The sequence below is a fragment of the Taudactylus pleione genome, unplaced genomic scaffold (assembly GCF_031769625.1).
Source record: "Taudactylus pleione unplaced genomic scaffold, aTauple2 ptg000162l, whole genome shotgun sequence".
NCBI classification, from domain to species: domain Eukaryota; kingdom Metazoa; phylum Chordata; class Amphibia; order Anura; family Myobatrachidae; genus Taudactylus; species Taudactylus pleione.
The window spans coordinates 4916432-4935033 of NW_028284564.1; the positions used below are offsets into that span (position 1 = coordinate 4916432).

The 18602-nt window shown below is 38.5% G+C and overlaps 1 protein-coding gene across 6 annotated transcripts in view; it reads left to right on the forward strand.

Moving 5' to 3' along the window:
- The window catches only part of CSNK1G3 (casein kinase 1 gamma 3), a 165227-nt gene extending 152580 nt beyond the window's left edge, over nt 1-12647 (forward strand). For 4 of the 6 annotated variants that reach the window (XM_088475098.1, XM_088475093.1, XM_088475096.1 and 1 more), the window contains 3 exons: nt 5384-5490; nt 6784-6807; nt 10182-12647. In XM_088475098.1, the coding sequence (XP_088331224.1) occupies nt 5384-5490; nt 6784-6807; nt 10182-10236 (186 nt within the window). In that variant the 3' untranslated portion in view covers nt 10237-12647. The remainder of the gene's footprint in view (nt 1-5383; nt 5491-6783; nt 6808-10181) is intronic. The other 2 variants (XM_088475094.1, XM_088475097.1) reach the window with 1 other exon arrangement.
- The last annotated feature ends 5955 nt before the right edge of the window (nt 12648-18602 follow it).

Below are 18602 nucleotides of genomic sequence, written 5' to 3' on the forward strand. Positions count from 1 at the left end.
TTCTTCAGACCTGATCAGGGCCTTACAATCCCAGAAAGCTATACAGTCTTTGTGGTAAGCAGAGCTATTTCGGCCAACCTCACTATCTCAGTGAGGGACTGGTTGTTCTACTTTCTTTCTGGGGCGGTGACCGACTGGTCCTCATTTGCCTATACTCTGTCTCAAATCCCTGAATCAGATTCCAACGGTGCCTGGACTCAGGTGGAATCGTCCATGCTCCATCATCCGACGTTTGGAACCTGGGGATTTTAGGGTATATCTGAGTATTCAGGATACGTACCTACGGGTACGTACAGAGCCATCTCATCAGCATGGGTTCAGGTTTGCTGTGCCACAGCAACACTTGTAAGTTTCGGGCTCTGCCTTTTGGGACTGTCCTCAACTCCACCGGGGTTTACCAGCCTTATGGATTTTCTGACAGTTCACCTGTTCAGGGTATCCGAATGCTCCTTTCTCTGGACGGTCTCCTGCTTTTAGCAGGATCACCAAGGTACTTTACCGCCAGGTCAGGATAACCGTGGCTTCTTCTCGGCACAGATAATTAGTCAACGGAGAAAAAGTCCTCCCTACATCCCTCACAGGGTTTTCTTCATCTGGGAGCACTGTTGGATTCTCAGACTCTGAGAATTTTTCTGGCGTAAGACAAGATCTCCACTCTTCAACTTGGAGTGTGCGGATATCTACGCATTCGACATATGTCATTACTCTTTGTGATGCGCGGTCTACCAGAGTGTCTACCTTTTGGTAGGGTGGAATGTGCTCAGTTCCATTCCAGACCTTGCCATAATTGACTCCCCTCCAGATGGATCGAGTTTTTCCCATCGGATCGCTGTTCGAACGATGATACTTTCTCCGGAGGCGAGTTGGTCTCTGTCCGGGTGGCTATGGCCATCTCGTCCAGGGTGTTCTTTGCTACAGACAGTGTCTGGTCCGCATTCGTTTCGGGGCAGTTGGACGTCTGTCGTTTCTGTCCTGCCACTTAACTTGTTGATACTTTAGGCTGTCTTGGACCTTCACTCTGGCCTAACCCATATGTCACGGTAAACCTGAATAGGTTCAGTCCGACAGTGTCACAACAGTGACTTCCATCTAGGCAACACTGGTAGTTGGGTGGCAATGTCAGGTATGTCATCCATTCTGACATAGTCCAAGGGTCTTCTCCTGGCCAACTCTGCAGTGTTTATTCCCGGAGCTCTCCATTGGGAAGTGGGCTTCCTCAGCTGTTGCGACGTGCATCCCGGGGACTAGTCTCTTCTCCAAGAGAGGTTTCAACTCCTGGTGAGCAGAGGGGGCCTCCCTGAGGGGATTGATCCTCATGGCCTTCTGACTTGATCACACATTACCGGTGTTACAGTCCAGCTCCAGGAGTACTGAAGCTACCTTCAGTGATTCTTTGTCAGTGAAGTGGTCCTTCCACTTTGTGTACCTGTGTCCTCCGGTCTCCCTTCTTCCTCGAGGTCTTCGGAAGTTTAATTCGAGACGGAGGGGCTTTCCTTCTGGGGGCTCCAGTTCGTCCCAGACATCACTGGTACTGAGATTTTCGGAGTCTCCTCATCGATACTCCGTTCCTACTGCTTCACTATCTGGACCTGTTGTCTCAGGGTCCTTGTTTTTCCCTGGACCTGGATCGTTTGTCTTTGACTGCACCCCTACTGTGGTCCTAGGGCTTCCCTGGCTCTGTCTTCATTGAGATGTTTAGAGCAGATAGGCCAGACTTTGCTGGGATCTGCCACGGACTGTGGCATACATAATTCTTATGGTATCGTACCTGTCGATACGATCCTCCGGTGTCCAGGATTTTCAGATATTCTGGCATTCCTTCCGGCTGGCTTGGGTTTCACCCTTGGCCTGGCCTTCCTGACAGTGCGGATCTCTACACTGTCGGTATGGTTAAGATATGGAATTGCTCCGCTCTGGTATCCAGTTCATCCTTTGGAGTGTTTTCTGGATTATGCCTCCACTTGTCCTCCCTAGGGACTCCTGGGGAGTTAGTAGTGGTTCTTTGTTCCGTCCGGGGACAGTCAATGGAACTGCTGGTTGTGATAGCCATTACATGGTCTATTGTTTAAGCTCTCTCTCTCTCAGGGTGTTTAAATCAACCAGGAGAGTGTCTGAATTGGGAGCGTTCTCATGTGGCTCCCTCTTCTGGAGGGCATCATGTCAGGGTGTGAGTTCCTCTCGCCCTGTATTTCTTCTTAGAGTGGTTTTTAGGTTCCATATTATTCTGGAACTTATGGTACGGCCATTCAGTCCCCAGTCTTCTCGGCTGGTGTGGCCTCATTGACTGTGGTCCGGCCTCTTTGGCTTTATATGATCCGTTCAAGTTCCTTATGGTAATCGGACTCCTTATTGGTGGTCTGCGGTTTCTAGTTTTCACAGGAAACGATGGCCGGCCTATAATGAAATGTTGGCTGGATGGCCTCGTATGTCTTCCTCAGGGGCCTACCCATAGGTAGGCATTTCTGTCGTTGAGGCTTGTTTTTTCTCGGGTCATTTAACCCTCGTGGGCGGCTCGTTGTGGCGCCTCGGCTGTTTTGCCTTACTAGGTGTCCACGTGGTCTTCTGTCCAAACCTTTTTTTAAGGTTCTAGGCATTGGTTTCCTTTGCCTCTCAGGATGCTTCCTTTTTGGCGACGGATTCTCCTCTCAGCACAGGAGCGTCCCCACCCTTGGTTGAACTGCTTTGGGACATCCCCAAGGTCAACCCTGTGGACCCCCTATGGACCCTGAAGTAGAAAACAAGAGATATGGTAAGAACTTACCTTTGTTATCTCTGTTTCTACGAAGTCCTTAGGGTCCACAGGGCGCCCGCCCTGACGCACCTGGCTTCATATGGGCTGTGTTACTGGTCACCGGTTTCCCGTCTCCTTTTCTGTGAGTATGGTTCTAGAGTGTTCCAGTTTTCTCTCTCTTTTTCTCTCCTCCTCCGGCCTTTGGCTACTTACAAACTGAGGTGCCTCTGGCTGGGGGGTGGGGTTATAGGGAGAGTGGACCCAAGTGCATCCTGGGAGCTAAAAGCTTTAACTGCGTGGTGCCCGGATTTGGTTCCCAACCTATACCCCAAGGTCAACCCTGTGGACCCTATGGACTTCGTAGAAACAGAGATAACAAAGGTAAGTTCTTACCATATCTCTTGTTATCCGCGATAAGCCATTTTATAGCAAAAAAAAAATGGCCTATGCGAACTTCTTATCGCAATATCCTATTAGCTGCAACGGTTTATGGGAACGAATTCTCCAATTTGCCATGTAAAGTTTCACCATCTCCTGAGTAGGTGAAAAGTTGTGCAAAACCCCTATTTTTGGCTAGATATGTTGGGACTTGACTCTGAACCACTAGGACACTCTCCTTAATAACTAGGCAAAAATAAGTTTTGACTTAACTTAATTTGGCCAATAATGACATGTCAGTTTTTGGGTGAAAAAGTGAAGGAAAATGGGTTAATTGTTGTGAGACAGGTATAAGGGGGCGCTATATGAATGGGGCAGTTGATTTTAAAATTGCAGGTGGATGTTAGCGACATGTTTTGAAGGTTTTTTTAAGTGACTTTAAATGACACAAATATATACTTATAAGCATTTTTATGCACCCAATTTAAGTAGAACATAATTTGCCAAAAAGCACTTTCTTTCTATCATCATTTGGATAATTTGAAATATGCATAAAACAGCAATTTGACACAATTTAAGAACCCCAAGTATTCCTTTTTCCATCTGGGGGATGCTATTTCTTCTTGGTTATACGAAGTGAGGTGTGGAGTCAGGCAGTAACTAATTAAAACTGGCTCCTACACCCTATATATAACCCTTCCCCTTCCACTAGAACCTCAGTCTTGTTTTTAGTGCCTCGGAGTAAGGCACTAGCTAGGTCCTAGCTTTTAATAGGTTTAATTTTTTTATTAAACAAGCACTTGCAGAGTGGGAGTCTGATAAAATTGAGGCTTGTGTGTAACCCTGTATCCCACGCTAAAGACGGCCCCTGGGAGATTCACCAAACTACATAGACCCTACATAGTTCAAACCTTCTTGCAGGTGGTTCTTCACATACATACTCCTTTATGTCCCGCCGGTTTTTCCTTGGGACTTGAATTTAGTTTTGGAGGCACTTCAATAGGCACCGTTTGAGACTTTGGAATCTGTAGAATTGAGATATCTCACTACGAAGATTGTTTTCCTTGTTTCCCAGCGACTATTTCTTGTAAATATTCGCTTCTTATTTGTCTTGAGGATAGGGTTGTGTTACGCACTAAACCTTCATTTCTTCCGAAGGTGGTATCTGCTTTCTATATTAACCAGGATATTGTCCTCCCAGCTTTTCGCCAGGATTCAGTGACCTAGTGAAGCTTCTTCCTTAGCACTGTTTGATTTGGTACATGCGTTACGTAATTACTTGGAGCGTACTGTGTCTTTGAGGTGTACGGATTCCCTGTTGGTGTTGATTGATGCACCAAAGCGAGGTTGGCCAGCCTCGAAAGTAACCATCTAGATGGGTCACTTCGGCCATTTGGATCTTTCTCCGGCTTTGTTAAACATAGACTGAGGTTCTAGTGGAAGGGGAGGGGTTATATAGAGGATGGGAGACATTTTTAAGTAATTAGTGCCTGACTCCACACCTCACTACGCAAAACCCAAAATAATGGCATCCCTCATAGGATAACAATATTGAAGTGTTTTCGTGGAATCCATCTATCGCTTTGCCTTTTTTGGGGTACAGGCAGATTTCCCCATTTTCACCTATACCTATTGCTGGTAAAAGCAGGAACAATTTTCACGCGAATGCCACTGTGACTTTTTGCATTGAATTGCTCAAAAAATGGGTCTGCGCATAGACTCTATAAGCGAAATTTGCACGCGAAAAAATTACCACATTATCACAGCTAATAGAATTCCCCCTTAGTATCAGTATAATTTATGCTTGCCCATGTTTTATGTTAGAACATGTGCAGCATATATTACTAAAAATCTTGATGTGCAGTATACAACATTTTTTATGAATTTGCTTGGTAACTGTTGCAGTGCAAAACCATTATATGACCACTATCTGTCCAACACACATACAGAAAAGGCAATTACATGGGCACTAAAACAGTTTAGACCTGAACATATTTCAACCCTCTGACCCTATCTTGTATCTGTACTGCTTCGTGTCCTTGGCAGTTAATTTAGAATTCACACACTCATTGTTAGTGATGTTTTCTGTGTTCCTAATGTTATAAGTTTGTAAAACGTTTTCGTGACTTGACTTAGAAATACCTTTAAAAATAAAAATGTGATCAAGAAGTTTGGTGCCGTAAGATTGTCTTGCAATATTTGGTGCCTCACAGCTCACACCTTGCAAGGATGATGGCCATCGTGTTTTCAGAGCTACATGTTGTGTTTTCACAGGTTGTAAGTTCAACGAATGGGGAGCTGAACACAGACGATCCAACAGCTGGACATTCAAATGCACCAATCACCGCCCCAGCAGAAGTTGAAGTCCTAGATGAAACAAAGTACGTTGAACACTTCACTAGTTTTTCAGATACCTTTTTTGCACTCATTTCATGTTTTATATATTATTTTTTCTGTACTTTTTGAATTAACTTGCTAAAGTAGATCTATTTGTGTAATATATTCCATAGCAAAGGGTACTGTCACGGCAAGATATATATATATATATATATATATATATATATATATAATGTGTGTGTGTATTAGGGATGTGCAGGCTCGGATAGGTTCGAGTTTGCACGTGGAGTTCGGATTTTTCCCTCCAAAAAAACGGAACTCAGAACGAGGCAAAACGTCATCTTACATGGACGAACATCATCATTCCTGGTCTTTTGTCCAGGAATGATGATGTTCGTCCATGTAAGATGACGTTTTGCCTCGTTCTGAGTTCCGTTTTTTTGGAGGGAAAAATCCGAACTCCACGTGCAAACTCGAACCTATCCGAGCCTGCACATCCCTAGTGTGTATAAGAGATCAATACAATTGTGATCATGACCAAAATATTTTTCCCTCCCCAATACACAGCACACTTCCTGTTATTAAGTGTCAACAGATCATCTTTTTAGCAATGCCTTGTACTTTAATAGCAAGGAAAATATAAATTTTATGCGATTCAAATTCTGTTTTAGACATGGTAACTTTTAATATATAATTCAGCATTAGTTATACAAGACCCCTGTGTTCTTGTTCAGCTTACATTTGTGGGAAGATTAATTTAGCCACGAGGTTTCAGTGGACCCTTACTCTAATAACAGAAGTTATCTGGAATGAAATCCTTGTTCATTTTTGCTTGTACAACATAGAGATGCAGGCGTAAATGAGTGAGGTTTTCCTCCCATAATCACCTGCCATGTGTGCAGCGTTACATCATGTGAGTTTCCAATGGAACTTTGAGCTTAATTGAATCCTGTTTAGACAAAATTGGCCATTGCCAAGCAAAATAATACAAAAATGAAAACTTTATGTAAATAGTGTCACTGTACATTGTTTCCAACATTATTATATTAATTGTATCTTAATAGCTAGGTGTATGCTTGCACTAAACATTGCATTGTCGATTTCTTTTGGAGTAGGATAATTATGCACGTGGATGGGGTATTTGTTGTGAGTACAAAGGGAAACTAAAGCTGTGTTTTTCTTGAGCCTTACATTTTTTTTTTTTTATTTCTGCTTTATGTTTTGATTTAACAGAATTCTCACATTCTAAGTATTAGCCCGCAATAATTTAATGTTGAGGTGCTTTGTGGCGCTGTCTGATTTTTCTCCTTTTTCCCTTGTGTTCTCCCCCCGCATAGCTGCCAGAAAGTGTTGAACATGTGGTGAGTTGTCTATATGCAGAGGCAGGCAGAACGTGCTCCGTTAAAAAAACATTAGTGTGTCTCAAAACTTCTCTAGTTGTGTATATTGTAATAATAAAATTTTTCTTCAGAATTATGGGATTAAAATGAACCATAACACTTCTGTTTGCTTGTAAGGAGCAGTTTTGCCTGCCACAGTTTGTCTCAGTGGATTAGTTTATGTGCACAAATGCCTGATATATGTCATGTACTCTAATAACACCTTCATCTCTTGTTTGCTCTTTCGATCTGCCACTCAGGTTAATATCTAGTTCAGCGGTTTATTTTTCAATTATTGGCTCAGCAGTTGCTAACATGGTTTAAAAGAATTGAATGGAATTTTTTTGTCCACTTATTTGTAGTATTATACAAAAACAAACCTTATTTTTAACTATAACTGGTAAATATATAGCTATTCTACACTGGTAGTAAAAGTTTTCTGTAAAGTGAGTTTGTCAGCTACGTAGACTGTGGTGGTGCTTTAATTGATTTAAGATTGTGTTCTCCTGATTGGCGTCACCCACAAAATGGCTGATTCCACTGTGTGTAGTTGACCTGTAAACTAAAGATTTTTTTTTTTTTTTTGTTACATAGTGTCTGTTCCTTAACTTCTGGACACAGCCCTGGTTTCTTAGTAATCTCAATCACTTTGTTCTAGAAGTATTAAAAAAATTAGCTTCTAACGTTTATGTAGTATGAAAATATGAATTCTCCTCCCAATATTGTTTTGCTGCAGCAATATGCCAAATACAGATTATGCTGGTGGTTTATGAGTAGACCCTTCGTCAATGTATTACTGTTTAGTAAAATTGTATCTAAAAATGCTATTTCACAAAGCACATTGCATTTCATTTTTTTAAGACTTTATTTGTAAACTAAGTAACCCTCTCATTCATATAATTCTTTGTCACTGCAACCAGTGCAAGTTATTACAAACTTGATTTTGTAGTTTCTATCAAGAAACTTAAATGTTTTGATTTTTAAAATAAAATGTTATGATTAATGTTTGCACTTATATGATATGTCCAAAGGTCTTCATGGAGCTGTGTACCAGCAGTTTTTTTTTTACCAGTTTGCTCCCACAATTATTTTTGTGTCCTATCTATATTCTTGTTTGTAATATTAAATTACAATATAATACTTAGTAATTGGCTATCTATAATGTTTGTCTGTTACATATATTTATATTGGTCCTCTAAAGGTTTACACTACTCCAGTAACTAACTTCTGTCATACTAATGGTGTCTCTGACCTGCTATTTATGTAACTAGTACTGTTTTGGATTAATTTTTTATGTTATTTTAAAAGCTCACTAGTCTCCTCGACTGAGGGGGAAAAAAAGTCACATGAACACTTGAAGTAGTGTAAATGCTCTGTGTGATGTGAGATCACATTGCGTTTGATCATTCTGTGACACGTGAAGAATTTTGTTGACCAAGTCTGTGTTCCGACAAGGAGAACCTCTTATATTGAAAAATAATTTTTTATTAAACTACTATTAACTTGTGTAGCAGATCAAATCAACATTAGCTTTGCTTCTTGTTCTCGTTCCCTCTCATCCTAAACAAAAGCATCAATTTATGTTTAAAGCAATAATGTACTGTTACACCAATGCACACCAAACCGCTTCAATTAAACATTTTCTTCAGAGCAAGCATATATATTTATTAACAAACTAAAAGTAACTTGTATTCTTTCACTTTTAATACAAGCTACTGACAATCTGAATATATATGAGAACTAGAATACATAAAGAAACACTATTGACTACTGTTAGTACTGCATTTCTAGTACCTCAATTGAGGCTGGTCTTAAGTTGCCATATTCCGGTCAGAAAAAGGCAGGCTGAAACTTGTTCTTGAGGTACATATGTTATAATGTCAGCATATGCTGCTTTGTGTAGACTTAAGTGTTTTCCTTACACATAGGGGCAAATTTACTAAGCAAGCCACCACGTCTTGGCGTGTTTTAAGCAAAAAATAATTTATATATGTTTTTTATTGACTCTGAAGCATTTCAGAGAGAGTAACATTTACACACTGCAATACAATGCACTGACCAGATCAGAATAGTGCCATAAAATATCCCGAATGATAGTAATTAATGGAATATGGACAACTGTAAACGGAAAATGTAAGACTGCAACACTATTCAAAACAAAATACACCTTTTAAAATGTCCTGATTATACACGCTGAGGAATAGTGGCTCTTTACCCTATGAACTGTTGGTTGTGAGGTGTAGATTGTGTGCTTGAAGTACACAATATTGTTGTTGTGGCCCCTCAATTGAGAGATCTGCTAAGTCGTTACAGCATTCAGTGCTCACTACCACTTTAATCGTATCTGAACTCCTTACAGTTCCTACTTTAATGTAAGCCATGCTAATGCTGTTTTTAAATAAATGTTTCCAGCTTGTAGGCAACACTATTATTATTATTGTGGGGAAAAATTTATGCTATAATAAACGGTATTAACCTTTGTCAAGAATGGATGGTGTTGGATCGCGTCCAGAAACTCAGATGATAATATTATCCATGTCATTAACATTAGATTAATCCTGTGTTTTGGCTAATGTTAGAATGTTTTTTTAACTAATTATTATTCTAATATGTAATTATAACGAATTATATAATTTCATAGCAATTTGATACTGTCGTCCAGAAATAGTGTTTGTATACAAAACAGAAACGAGCACCACACTATCATTGATTTTCTGCGGCAGTTCATTGAATTTCTGCATCAGGTCATGTAGACTGAGATGGTCTTAGAAATTGTTTTAGATTTTGTAATATTTCACATTATGGATTTAAAGTTTTTATACTTAAAATGTGTAGTTATTGTGAATTATATTGACTTTCCTGAACTTTGCTTTATATTTAAATTGTATTGCTTAAACACTTTCAATACATCTGTGTCATAGTCCACCTGATGATGATTTATTCAATTCTGTGAAATTCTTTGAGATCCATGCACCTAATCCCCTGTCCATGCTCCCTTGCCCAAACTAAGTGGATTTGTTCTTCTTTTCCCCTTAGTATACCACAGCCAATTAAAAGTGGTACATAGATAAAATAAAATAATTTGTGGGGTTTTTGTTTATTTTACATGACTATGAATTGAAAACGCTATTTCACATTTTTTGTTTTTAAACCTTGCTCTAATATTACTTCAATCACATCTGAGTATGAAACATATTTCATGCTTTTGTGCATTTTACACAGATGTTTAAACACTGTACGTGTGTGTGTGTGATATGCATGCCAAGTTCACTTCATACAGACAGCTTTGTTGCTGACCCTTACATGATGCTTTTGCTCAGTTACTTCTCATAATTCTCTTCTATGATGTCTTGTAGGTGCTGTTGCTTTTTCAAGAGGAGGAAAAGGAAAACCATTCAACGTCACAAATGACTCTGGAAAAGGACAGACCATGGGGAATTACTCACTTGTTCATCTGCTGTCCTGTAATAATAACAAACAAAATATCATCTCCACAACGACCATGTTACTTTATTTCTTTGGGTTTATTTTTTCCCTTATACAGACTGTCATATTCCCATGCTTCTGCTTGATTGTCTTACTTTATTCTTATGTCCAAACTTTAGAAGCTTTAAAGTTTTTTGTCCAAAATAGGATTATTTAAATGGACCAATGAAGTGGTACAGACATAAATTACGGTCTTCAGCCAAATGCAGTTACACCATCCCTGGAGACTGCAAAGCGGTCAATTGTTGGATAACTCAGCAAAAAGCTCTTTCACATGCAAATAGTGGAAAAGGATTATTTGCTAAAGCTTTAAAATAACACACTAAAAGTCTTACTTTTTGGAGATTTGCAGTTTGATATTTGTAAAGATTTACAGTATTATTGAGATGGTACTGCATTAATCAACTGGTAGCATTACCTTTCCTCGCCATGGTTCTAATGGTACATCCACTGCCCAGAGGTACATTGGACGAACCCGTCTGAACGTGACTGGGGATAACAGCATACAACAACAACAGCAGTCAGTCGCAGACTCGTAAGAGAAGAAAAATAAATTTTTGTGTTGTACCTCTTACAGTGATAGTCATAGAAGCTGCAAGGACATTTGTCCTTAATGTACATGATGTAGACTTGTGCTTCTTGGTAATGTTTAAACAAAATTATACTTTTCCTGCAAAAACAAATGAAAAAAAAAAACACAAAAAAACAATTTAACTGATGTTAGAAAAATAAACACTACATGGAGGAGTGGGAGTTAGAAATTACTATAATACGCATATGGTAGCTGGAAAGCACTTTGCATACTTCTTGATGCAGAAGAGAATATTACTCCGTTACTAGAAATCATATATTTGGTGTTTTAATCATTTCTGCTCTTTGGCCAGAAGCAGCGAAGCTGATAGGTGCTTCACTGACTACTGTATGCCCACAATTAGCTGGTGCTTTCGGAAATATTCTCTCCTCGACCCAAATTTGCAGTTGTTACAGAGTATGGTAGGAAGCGTTAACTAGAGAATTCATTATGCATTTTCTTCTGTTCTAGAAGAAACATCTGCATTATGGGGAGGGAAAGGGTTAAATACTGTTTATTTTTGGGGTGGGCGGAGATTTTTTTTTTTTTTTTTTTTTTATGGACCGTCGTCATTTAACCTCAACTGCTGCAATGTCTGTTAGTACACTTTGACGTTTCTTAGCAGCAAAGCCATTATATTTGTTTTTGGTTTTTCGTTACATTGGTAACTAGGCCTGTGTTTTAAGGAGATTTTTGAAGGGAAGTGGTTAGAACAAATATTTTGACCAAACCATGGTTAATTTATGTACAAAGAAATAATCCAAAAGTCTCCTAGATTGAACTTGTATTTTTTTTCTTGTCTATCAGTGCACGCCCTATGGCTAACTTATTTATTTTTTAAGTCTGGTTTGTGGTAACATAAAAAAATGTGTATTGCAAATAGATAAATTCACATCTTTGAGTTCATTATTGCATTTACAGGGATTTTAATTGTAATTTGTAATTTATTTTGGTTAACAACCGGGAGTGCAGTGCTTATTTTTGATGGTTTATGTACCCACATAAAACGCTAAAAATTGCTGAGCTGAAGGTTGTTTATTTTCACTGTTGCTGTACATTTTTTCTTTATTACATTGGTCAAATACATCAATTCAACCCTCTATCAATTACAATATTCATACTGCAGTTCTCAGTCTGCCTTGTTTGTGTTGTTGTCTTAATCTCAAGAATGATCTATATATAAATACATATATATATTTTTTTCGTTATGAAAGATGAGAGTTGTGGCCATTCTAATGTGAAATCACTTCTGTCTCTACAGTATTTGACCAAATTTTGTTGCACCACATTGTAAATACATGCAGCAACTTGTGTTTCTTATATACATCTGTTTATTTTGTTTATTGGTAGATCTTTTGTGTGGAGAGAAGAAGCTATTTGGCCTGTACAGTGTTTATATGATCTGAGCTCATAACACATAACAAGGAAATGTGTATATTAATCCAATTGTGGACGTCAGATATTTAAAATAAGAAACCCTTTATTTGCTGCAATGACCAGTATGTAGACATTTTGCTTTTTAGCAATATTTAAGTGCTCCATTTACTGCCATGAAAAGGGGAATTACTCTTTTGGCAGCACAAACTGGTCAATAATAGGTAATGCAGGTATGTTCAGGTTAAGCCAACAATGTTTTGCATTTATATGCTTTTTCTCTGTCTATACTAATGAAGTCAACATTGCCTGAATGTCTAAAATAATGAAATACATCCCTGTTTAAAAGTATGTAACTGAAGAAATAAAAATAAAGGTAGTTTTTTTTAAATTCCTTTTCTTTCTTTTACTGTTTGCGCCAACTAAATGTTAAAGGATTTTGTGTTGGACCTTGAATAAAAAAACATTTAAGTTTGTAAATGTGGTATTTATGAAGAGAGAACTATATAAAAGTTTACAAACCTGTTGTAACCATATATTTATCATTTACTATTTATTTTTAGGTATTTGTGATCCCATAGGAGAGCTACCCTATAAAAAAAACTGCTATATAACAAATATAGGCAACTACACACAGTTAAAATGTAATGTATTGTATTATAATGCTATTTAAGATGATCTTTGTTTAATGAATAAAAGAAAAAAGAAATCTAATAATTTACTATTGGACTTTACCACAGATATTATTCTGGTTCTCTGATTTACATGACTTGAAAGCACTGACAGTGGCCTCGTTCCTTATTTATTTAAAGATTATATAGCTGAGGTGACTTAATATTAATTCAAGTGACTGTAAAGGCTTACATTAGACTGTACTTTGAGAATTAGATCTAACTGTATATTTTCTGTTGCATTGGCTACATAGAGATGATTGTGATTTGTAATTGGCAGAATTAAATATGTGCAATGTAGTTAGAGGATAGATCTGTAACTTTCATCATGGAATGCCCGCAATCACACACTGCTCATATTTACCACATGTATCCCTAACACCTAGCCTCAATAGGCCATGAGTGAGCTGCAGCGAGTAGTATAGCTTATTTTTTGTTCAAATGTGCATCTTAGTCGCAATGCAGTGCTCCAAAACAGCTTTAACACTGCACTGATCCATTTGATATGCAATATCAAACTGTAAATATGTACAACGGAACTTGGCGTGAAAAAAAGCCATGGCCACTGCATCGTAGTGCTTCGTATACAGATACAGACTCTGTCACACATAGATATATAAACAGGTTTCAAATAAAGCGCTCCTCCACCAGGAAAAATAGTCAAACACTTGGAATCCTTTTAACGTCTCTATTGTGTCTTTGTAGTGTGATATTCACCAATCAAAAATAAGCTTAATAGATTTCAAAATTAAACCGCTTCACCAGGAAAAAGTCAAATACTTAAAATCTTTTACACGTCTCTGTTGCATCTAATTCAAACGAGGGTAACTTCCACTACAAAAAACAACTGTGGGTAGTCATCCGGTGGTTCCAAATTAACCTCCAAAACTGAACTTCCTTTTTCAGTCAGTCATAGTATCCATATAGAATTAAAAAGATAGATCTCATAGTGTAAAAACAAATGCAATTTTATTCACACAATCCACAATAAAATCACACAGGTAGAAGTAGCCTCATACTCCAGATAGTATGAGGGTCTATAATTTATAGAGTGTTTATTAAAAAGCATAAGATTCATCAGTACTTAGGAGAAAAAGCTATTATCCTTTCAACAAAAATCATGAGATCGAACCAGCAGCTGATAGAGGAAAAGCTGACAACTCCCAAAATAGGACACTAAGTTTGGACTCCGTGAAGACAAGACAGAGTGAAGACCCTCTGACACATCTTATGTGCTGTTAACCAATTATATGTATAGTTTGCTGTTAACCATTTTTGGCAAATGCTTGTAACAGCAATTTTCTTGAACTTATAAAAGGCAGCTCACAGAGGATGTACCTCAAAGCTGAGTTGAATTTGTCACGTGTTTTTCTTATAACCTTGGTCCAGGGGTAGGAAGCCTTCGTCACCCCAACAATAGCCTTTACATGAAAGGCACACATACAAGCATATGGGGGTAAAACAGATCCCGGGTAGATTTCACCTTCACAATGATCGCAACCTGTTCCCTTCAAAGGTTCCTGCTGGTAATGAGCTGTTCTCCTAGACCACCAACGCATTTCAACACACATGTTTTTTTTTCAAGGTCTCCCTGTGTGTCTCCCATATAGGGTTTATATACCTGTAGTCATACACCCTCCATTTTTCCCCAATTAACGGGGCAGGGAGAATTCTCAACACTAAGGTAGAACGCATGGACGTCACTTCCGGCCTCTGTAGAAAGCAAAAAAGGCGGAGGTGTTATGCGTTCCACAGTTGGAACACAAGGCGGGCGTTAGGTGATTTATAACAAGAATTAAGAATTGGAAAGGTAGGAATTTAAATGAAAGTATTACTCTCAATGGTTAACTACATTGTGAGTAGCTTTGTTTTAGTAGTAAACTTATGAGAATTCTCCCTGTCACCTGTTAATTGGGGAAAAAGGCAGGGTGTATGACTACAGGTATATAAATCCTATGTGGAAGACACAGTACACAGGGAAAACCTTGAAAAAAAACTATTTGTGTTGAAACGCATTGGTGGTCTAGGAGAGCGGCCCATTACCAGCAGGAACCTTTGAAGGGAGTTGCGATCATTGGGGAGGTGAAATCTACCCGGGCTCTGTTTTACCACCGTATGCTTGTATATGTGCCTTTCATGTAAAGGCTATCTGCGGTTGGAGGCTACTTCTACCTGTGTGATTTTATTGTGTGAATAAAATTGCATTTGTTTTTACACTATGAGATCTATCTTTTTAATTATATATGGATACTATGACTGAAAAAGGAAGTTTGGTTTTAGAAGTTAATTTAGAACCACCGGATGACTACCCATAGTTGTTTTTTGGAGTGGAAGTTACTCCCGTTTGAACTAGATGTAACAGGATTAAAGGATTCCAAGTATATATTTGACTATTTTTCCTGGTGGAGCGGTTTCATTTTGAAATCCATTTTGCTTATTTTTGATTGGTGAATATTACACTATAGAGACGTTAAAAGGATTCTAAGTGTTGAAACCTATTTATTGTTCATATTTGTGATTGGTCAGTGGCGTAAGTTCATCCCGGAGGCAAGTTATAATTTGGTGCCCCCAGTCACAGCCGCTGACACTAATGTAGCAATTCACATGCAGACGGGCTATAGATAAAGGCAGCAGCTGATCGTCTGACATGGAGCTCTCTCACATCATAGTGTATGGTGGCCTCTCAGGTGCCGGGAAGGGGTGCTATGTATTGGGCGGCCGTGACTGTACACCCCGGGTGCATGGTTACAACCCTAAGTGGGGTGAATATGTTGTGGACAATGGAGGAGGTGCCCTTTCAGAGCTGGGGCCCGGCGGCAGGCACCTCCATTGTCTCACATAGTTCTGCCCCTGTGATTGAATATCACACTATAGAGCTGCACCTCACAGTGTGGATCGCAGGTGTCGTTAAGATTTTTTAGTTTACAGATATACAAGTGCCACATGAAATTAGTGCCATCTCGTGAAGCGGTTTTGTTGCATCGCGTTGGAACAAAGACACAAATTCAAGCGAAAAAGTTGCTCAGTGCAAGCTGTGTCACCTAGGACCTGGTTCACTGAGAAGGGCTGTTTTGGCACGACTGCAGCAATAGTGTGAGAGAGTACATCTGTAAGTGACTGTTTAAAGCAATAAAGTGCTTCATTAATATTACTATACCTTTCTTATAGGCAATAACAAAACAGCATCAGGGTAATGTTACTATTTAAAATGTTAACATTTTTGATTGATAGAAGTGTAAAAGTATGAAAAGTAAATGACAAAGTGTACTGTGTTAATGTTTAGCTGCTATCAATTTTCCCAAACAGTCACAGCAGTCTGAAGGATCAAGATATTTAAGCTATAGTACCGTACTTTCCCAATTAACGAGTGGAGTGCTCTACCATTTCTACACTTTATTTTCACACATTTTTGTATAGAAGTTTCCGATCATGCACATCAATGCTGCCTTTTATTCTCCATGACTTCTAACATGATTTGCAGATTAATTTTATTATTAATCTGAGTGTTCTTTTTCAGGGTTCATATGTTGTATGTACAATTGTTATAGATTGCTTAATTGGTATTACAGTTCTTTATAGATTATCTCACAGATACAACTTTTCTTGTTCAATTATAGTGGAGAATTTTCTTTGCAAGAAAACCTAGTTAGAAATTAAATAAACTGATCCAGGGAAATTTTATAAGTTTTGTTGAAAAGCTAGCATAGTAATTTCCAAAATGCTTTACTAGCATTAACATATAGTATATTGCATTGTGGGTATTTATATTTCATATATATATATACTACAAATAAATGAAGTGCTGCTGTAAGTGCACAATGAAGTTAAAAATAATGGCAATATCTCTGTATGAAACTGCTGAAAAAGTAAAAATATCCATAATTAGAATTATAAACAAAGCCCTGAGGCTACTTGGTTTCTGAAGTCTGTTCAGCTTTATAGGATGTGATTTGGTATTTTGTCCTCAAATTAGTGTAAAGCTGGCCACACATCTAAAGATTATCTGTCCAACCAGCCAACTAGTTGATTGGTTGGAATGAAAATCTGGTAAGGGATGAAAGCAAATGACAATCAGCAATTTGCTCCCAAATGCCGGAAAATGGACCAAAACTGTTTGTTAAATGTTTGATCTAAACTATTTGTTCAAACTTGTCTGACGACCATTTTCATCTTGTTTTCTGGCATTTAGGAGCAAATTGCTGATCATCATTTACTCCCATTCGTTACCAGATTTTCATTCCAACCAATCAACAAGTTGGCTGGTTGGATGTAAGTTGGTCTAGTGTGTGGCCAGTTTAAGAACCTCTTATTGTCCATGTGCCATTTGTCACTAATACCATCAAATTGTGTACATTATTGATGGGGATCTAATATGTATAGGTGGTGGACAATATAATGAAAATATTCTGAATTAGTGACATTGAAGTCTTGTTTTATTGCAACATTAAAAATAACATGTTTTGATTTTTGTCAAACGTAACTGGTTTCATAGCATTTGCTCAAATAAAAAAAAACAATGTAGAGCCACAATCTGTTTGTGCACTATGTCAACTGAATGCCAAACTTTGCTGTATCATTTTGACATTTTTGACCTACAGGCTGCAATCCCACCTGTATTGATGAAATATCCTAAATATAAAAATCTCTCCCCTCCCTCTCTACTTAGTGTTCTTATGTTCAATTTCCAACTGAAGGTTTTTCCTATTAAGATTCTACTTACAGAAGTTCTACTATGATAATATTGACATGTTTCCTGTACACAATATGCAAGCCTTTTCAGAAGAAACAGCTGGAAATTAGTGGTGATTTTGAGAGTTAATACTGAAAACCGAAGAATTTGACCTTGGGCAGCACACTTGACAAGTCTGAATTTTTTTGTTTGGAGTTCTTTATTAAAAATGTACTAAATTTAAAAGCATTTTATCACCATGTCAACATTACTTTAAAGAATAGCAAATGCTTCCTTCATTCAAACCAATATTTGTAAACATTAAAAGATCAACTGAACAGATCTGTGAATTCTAATGCAGAGTAGAAATGCAACTACTTATCCTGGGCATACACTGCCAGATAAAATGTCTGTCAGACCGACAGACATTTTATCTGGCCGGCTGCCAGCCGCAGATGTCGCCGGCATACACTGAGATTTCTCTCAGTGTATTCGGCAGATATCTGCGCTCCGCCCCCGGGGGAGGAGACATATCCCTGTTCTTTCCGTAGGAAGCAACACAGGAAATGTCTGTCGGCCGTGCTGGGCATACACTGCCCGATGCGGCCGACAGTTTACCGGGTAAATATCGCATCGGATGGGCATGCTGGACAATCCTGCATGCCCGACCGAGCAATATTTAACCCTCGGTTGCCCCCCCACACGCTACAATTATCGGGGCGATCCGCTGATATCAGGCGGATCACCCCGATAATTGTAACGTGTATGGCCAGCGTTATTGTTAATGTGTCACATATCTGCTTATGCTAAACATTCTATTCCTGCCTCCTGATGCGTCTCCACAGATTATGTTAAGACACTCCACAAGGGGGTACATTTACGAATTGGCGTCTCTTGCCTTAAAATTTAAAATGGCGCACACTAAAAGTAAAACATTACCTATTTTGAGATCAGTGCAGATTAGTACACATTTACCACCAGGTGTTCTGGGAATTTGGTCTGTTCC